This window comes from Rhopalosiphum padi, chromosome 3, assembly GCF_020882245.1.
Source record: "Rhopalosiphum padi isolate XX-2018 chromosome 3, ASM2088224v1, whole genome shotgun sequence".
NCBI lineage: Eukaryota > Metazoa > Arthropoda > Insecta > Hemiptera > Aphididae > Rhopalosiphum > Rhopalosiphum padi.
This window is the reverse complement of record NC_083599.1, coordinates 19,156,059-19,162,870: the sequence shown is the minus strand read 5'-3', so window position 1 is coordinate 19,162,870 and position 6,812 is coordinate 19,156,059. Positions and strand designations below refer to the sequence as shown.

Here is a 6,812-nt window from a genome sequence, read left to right as displayed (position 1 = left end):
GCTATGTAGCGGGGACGTATGTACGCGCGAACGTTTAGCGATCCATCTATGAGGGGCGAAGGGAAACAGTATCGTTGGCGTATATCAAAGAACATATATAAAAATCATAACAGTTGTAAACACAACAAAAAATACAATATAATATAATAGTGGTGTAAACGCTGTATTACCAGTTCATTACAATATCACATTATTATTATTTGTTTTGATGTTTAAAAAGTTTTACTACAAAAAGTAAAATAAATATCTAAATAATAATCAAATTCTAAATAGACTCAATAAAAGTTGTTGTTTTAATTTTTATACAAGCTACATTGACACTGTTGACTGTTATTATGAGTTCGTCAAGAAAAGAAGATTTACCTTCAAAACCTACTGGATCATCAGTATCAAAAAAAACCGAAGGCTGGTTAGTAAAAAAAAATCCTTCTTCATCCAAATTGTATAATTGTCGATGTCCATACACTTTACGCAAGACTGGACAATTTATATATAATGATCAACTTTGGACTGTAGGTGATATTGTATCTTTACATGAATCAAAATCGTCTAAAATCTTTTATGCGCAAATTATTGAATTACATGAAAATGATTTATGTGAAAATCGAGCAAAAATCTTCTGGTTGGTACCTAAAGCTAACATTGGAGTAACAGATGAATCAAAAAAAGTGCATCATGACACTTTCAAACCTACCGAATTTGTACATATTTCTGTTGACGAGAGATTTATATCCATGGATTGCTTAACATTTGTTATGAATGTTCCAAACTTATTTGAGTATAGACAACATGTTGAAACCGATTACTTAGTCAATACATATATTGCACCACATTCTGAAAGATATGCAGAATCCTCGTCAGAATCTGATGGAAACAAAGGAAAAAGACCAAAATGTAGAATCACACAGCTTACAGCTAATTAACAAGTAAATAAAATAACTATTAATTGTTTATAATATATTATATATTGTAAACAAAATTATCATTTTTAATATTTGTAAATAATATTATAATTTGAATCTTAGTAGATAGAATAAAATGTTTTATGCCTCTAATATTAACAATACTAAAGGTACCCTTTTCAAGGTACTATTTCATAGTATTATAAAAGCTTTTTTATTTCACATATAATTCGACACTATCATTGTATACATTTCCATAACAATATGTTTTATAATTTATTAAAAATTAACTGATTTATAACCTATTTTTAATATTTGGTACCTTTATGTATTTAGTAAATGTTTTCTCGGTTAGCTTAGTATTTTCAGATTAATCTATATAAAATGAAATGAAATAAATAAATAAAAATAAATGTGGAATATTGTTGTTTATTCTTCTGTTGTGTACTGTATAGAAATGTAATAAATATACATTTTTGTTACGTAATGATATATCAGATCTAACTTTCAAATTATTTTAATAAGTACTTATACTTATTATACATAAAAAATATAATATTTTTGATTTATTTTAGCAGTAATTATTGTAAAGAATAATATAATATATAATTGTAATGGATAACTATAAATACTTTATATAGTATGATGATACTATAATACTAGTGTGTGTATAATATTACGATAACAATTCTAATCTGAATCTTGTTTATTAATACACTATTCATTATATATATATTATTATGATTAGATATTGAACATTTTTTCTTTGATCTTGTTAATCTTTTATTAGACAGAGTATCTAATATACTTTTTTAATTTGGCTAATTAGTAGAACACCACAAATCATTAGTCTTCCTGAACCTACTTAAATATTTTAAGGTGTGCTGTATTCGGATTCTTTTGCTTAATATAATGTTATTTTTTAATAATTTATGAATAAACAAATTTAATTATTCATGTACATATATTTCAAGTATCGACTTATTATTTTATTAATTTGTTAAAAAAACAATACAATATATATTTTAATATGTGTTTATAATGTTAATTATCTGTATAATACTTAAATACTAGTTGTTTTTAAATACACTTCGCATCATACTAAAAAAGTATATAAAACTAAAAGATTAATTTAATATTTTATAATAATAATTCAACTTTTAGATATAGACTTTTTTATAATTAAAATATATTTTTAATTTTTTTCAGATGTTCATGATTTGGCTGTTTGGCTGTATTCTAATTGACACCTTATTTTCCAGTGAATATTGTTTTGAAAAACAAAAAAGAAATGAAACCATCTAAAATACAATAGTAAAATGCTTTTTTTTATGAATATTCTTGTAAATATTAAAAATTAATTTTTGCAAATATATTCCCTAATAATTTGTAATTGTGTAATAATTTTAGTAAAAATTTGTATATTAATATTTTATAGAATGCCCATGAACTGAAAATTGTACGTAAACAAAAAGTGTACAAATTTCTAACGAATGATTCTATTTTAGTGCCTAATATAATTTTAGTGGGTGATGTTGTTAGGCAAGACCCTTCATACTATAATAAACAACAATCAATATCAGTTAGAAACAGCAGTCAAGAAGGTAGATGTTAGTTTTAAATTTTGTCATGTTGTAAACTTGGACTATCCCCTCGAAGCTGAGCAATGTGGTATTTTATTGAGCAGTTTTTTTTTTTTTTTGATACACCAAACCCTTAAAAGTTTTTATCTGTTCAAAGTTTCTGTAAGGATTTATAACACTTAAAACCTAAAATTCATTAGATTTATTGCATTTTAAGAAGGTTCGCAAAATATTTAATTGTTTTTTATGCAATTTAAAGTTTAATTGTACTAACTATTAAATTATTCATATTGGTATTTATCACAAATTAAATAAAATATAGGAGTTAATCTGTAAAACTACTAATTGTCTTAGAAGTTTTAGTACACTATATTCTTTTAAAAAACATTTAAAAACCCATATTTCAATTCCTAATCATAATTTTCAACATGATAATATCCATAATTCTCATATTTCAATTTCCAATGTTATTGGTCAAAATATTAATAACTGTTATTTAAGAACTTATCAACTAATTATTCCATCAGATACTATAGTAAATATTCCAGATTTGGAATCTTCCAGTGATACATAAATGGTATAGCAATGTTTCAATTTCAAGAAATATTGTACAAACTTTAATTGATGATGTACAATATTGACAATATTTTCTACAATGAAACAGAAAATTCATACTGAACTCTCTAAATTAAATAATTTAACTCACTAAATCATATTTATCTATTTATTCTTTTCAAAACTTATGATAAAAACTTTTTTGGGAATCAAATTATAGTTAAAGAGCTAATTGCAGAACTAAATTATTTAAAGTCAACTGGAATTGAAGGGTCTATCGACATTAAAATCCATAATATTTTCTTTAAATTATGATTAATTCTTGAATTCTTGGTGATAACGTAGGAATTACTCGAATGATGTTACGGTTTAATAAAATCTATCTTTATAACAGATTCATATAATCATATGTATCATATTTTGTATGTAAACAATATAAAACATTGTATTTTTACAAACATTACCTAGCATTTAATGTATTCGTAACATAAAATCTTGTATGTATTGCATTAAGCATTTTAGATAATATGAATTTAACTCATCATAATCATATATCTTAAAGTTTAACATTTATTACATTGAAATTGAAATTATAAAAATTATATGCATTATGATCCTGGCATTTTTTTCTATTATTATTATCTTGAAAATGTTAAAGTTATTTTTTTTTTTTTTAATGATATTTATTTACTATTTATATCATTGTTTTTATAGAATTATACATTTTTATAAAATTAATAGCTTAACAGTGTTTATCTTATATTCTTATCCAATCTGGATAATATTTAATTCAATTATTTTAATGTATACTTTATATAATCATAAGAATTACATTCTTTCATAGTTATATACATATTTATTTTAGTGTACTTATTAGTTAACTATAATATGTATATAACTATGAAAAAATATATATCATATACTTGTACTAAATATTACTTTTTTTTATAAAAATATTATAAATTAACTATAATATAATATTATAAAAGTAAATAAATAATTTTCATGCCTGAAACATGATTTTTAATATTTTATTTACTATACCTACATATTTTTAATTGAATACCTGTTTATACCATTCTTATGTCTTTTCTTTAAACTTGTTTCAACAAAGTATACAAATAAATTAAAAAACATTATGTGTGTACGAATTTAAATAATTACATTTGAGTATATGTGAATTGAAATGATGTATTACTATGTTAGTATATAACTATGTATTTAAAATAAAGTATTAGTAAATATTTTTAAAAAAACAATTCAATTTTAATTTTTGGTTTCTACAACTATAAAAGTACCTATGTCAGGTTAACAAATATTCACTAGTTATCTAAATTAACTCAAAACTATAGTTAGTTTAACTATTTATAACGTTTTAGAAGTAATTATTTAATTAGTTTTCATAACAATTTTGAAACAATGTACCTACTAAATATAGCTTTTGGCTTATTCAGGCAATCCAGCTATAAAATTAATTGATTGTAACTTAGTAATATAGTCAAATTAAACAACTATTTTTGTTTAAAAAAAATAGTATAAAAGTTAAATATAAATCAATTGAAATAATTTACTAACTACATTTAGTATTTTCAACAATAATAAATAATGTTGTCACATATAATATATAATCAGGACTGTAAAGCGCATAGGCACTATAGGCACTGCGCCTAGGGCCTACGAACATTTTTGGGGCCTACAAAAATAAAATGTGTGACAACTATTTTTTTTGTTAAAATGATCTTGTTTAATACTTAAATACGAGGGATAAAGAATTATTCAAATTGGCGTAAAATAAGTTTTTTTTATGGTTTTAACAATTTAATTTTCTATATATTTGTAGACTGAGTAAAATTGATTGTTTTTAAGATTTATTAAAATTATTATCATATAAAAGTTTAGATTTGATTTTTTTTTTGTTTTTAAAGGATTAACATCGAAATTCAACACTTCCTCTCATAAACAGAGGGTTCTATACCCATGTAAATACTGGACACAGGCACACCGCAGTACTGTATAAGCGCATAGGAATTAAAAGCACTGTGTCTAGGGCCAAGGCTGCAACTGAAAAAAATGTCGAAGAAGGGGGGGGGTTCAACATTTATTTTAGATTCTGAACGGAGTGATGAATGTATTGATTTTACAATGATGTGTGTTTTTTTAAATTTTTTTTTTTTATTTTTGTGTCATTACTTTTTGGAGTAGTAACAATGCTTCGATTTTTGACTTCAGTCCCTCTTTGAAAAGGAAAATTCATCTAGTTGGTACTTTGGGGGGGGGGGGGTCAAAAGTAAAATTTCCAATAGTTTTCTAAAGCGCCGGGAAAAACCCTGAAAAAATTACGGAAAACGGGAATTTTTACGCATAACCACTTTTTGACAAAATCGATTTTTTGATTTTGCTGTAACTCAAAAACGAATCATTGTAAATACCTGAAAAATTCACCAAATGTTTATATAATGGTTTTCTATTTACGATTAAATTTTCAATACATTTTGACCTTTTTTAAGCTACTTATAGACAATTGAAATTTTCGACTTTTTTAAGTTTTTTTTCTTAAAATGTCAATAAAAAAAATTTGGCTATCAAAAAAATCTTTAAAATTAATACAATGTTTATTATAAGTTGTACTTATCGTAGTAAAAAAATTCAAAAATCGTTTGTCACAATTTTTGTTTATAAGCATTTAAAGTTCAAATATTTACGAAATATATCAAAATCGCGAAAATTTGCAAGGAATTTTGAAGTTGAAAATTCATAAAATTTTTGTGCTTTATACTTAAGGTTCAAAAATCCAATACAAGGTTATCCATAAGTTTTCCTTTAAGTAATTGTAAAAAAAAAATTCCAGCGACAATTTAGAAAACATTTTATGAGCGTATGAAATATAATTTTTTACGAAATCGCGTCAAATAACGATATATTATTACAATTCAAATATAAGTAATAATAATATAATATATCCTACTAATTATCATTGACTGACAAATCATCTCTGTTCAGAATCGTTTTTTGTATACAATGATACCCGTCATTGCGTTCAAATTTAACACATCTACACAACTATAGTGACCTACGTTCCATCTCTACTATACAGCAGAGCGATACCCACTTGCCCACTTATTTTAAATATAAATACTGAACATTTATAGTCAATTAACTTTATTCATCACTATAAAATATTTCTATTTTTAAAAAATCTTGAGGAGTCCGGACCTCTGGACCCTCCTCCAGCTACGGCTTTGCCTTGGGCCTACGATTGTATTAATCCGGGCCTGTATATAACTATAAATAATCGTTGGTATGATCATAAAAAATAGTTCCGTGCACTAAGATTTTTTTATTCAATGTTAAATATGATTTTTTATGTTTTATTATTTTATTTTTATTATTCATTGTTTAATTTAAAATAATATATTGTTTGTATGTTTAAAAACATTTTGTGTGGAGAATTTGTAAAGTAATACTAGTATGTTACAAGTAATTTCTGTTAAATAATGCAGCAGTAGCCAATAACACTAGTTCACCGTTGTTATCAGGTACGTATACAGGGGGGTTCAAACCCTCCCACTGAAATTTTTTTTTTGTTCACGTGCTTGGTTGTTATAGGACACAGAGTCTTTTTTGAAACTATGGAAAATAATTATAGTATTTAAATACAATAATTAGTTGTCATTATAGAGGGAAAAAAATATAAACTTAAGAGGACGCCATACCCGCATGTGTTGTCTCTGTCTTACTAACGTACATCATAACAAATTTTCGTTCAGTAGAA

General features: G+C 24.3%; 1 protein-coding gene across 1 annotated transcript; it reads left to right on the top strand.

Annotated features, from left to right (window-relative positions):
- Window positions 1-232: 232 nt before the first annotated feature.
- On the top strand, window positions 233-2,797 carry LOC132927029 (uncharacterized). The gene is made up of 2 exons (XM_060991482.1): window positions 233-926; window positions 2,112-2,797. The coding sequence occupies exon 1, from the start codon at window positions 336-338 to the stop codon at window positions 921-923; it is 588 nt and encodes a 195-aa protein (XP_060847465.1). The 5' UTR covers window positions 233-335; the 3' UTR covers window positions 924-926; window positions 2,112-2,797.
- The last annotated feature ends 4,015 nt before the right edge of the window (window positions 2,798-6,812 follow it).

Bases quoted from the DNA above. Each gene is read 5' to 3' on its own strand.
- LOC132927029 (XM_060991482.1), top strand. From the start codon at position 336: ATGAGTTCGTCAAGAAAAGAAGATTTACCTTCAAAACCTACTGGATCA.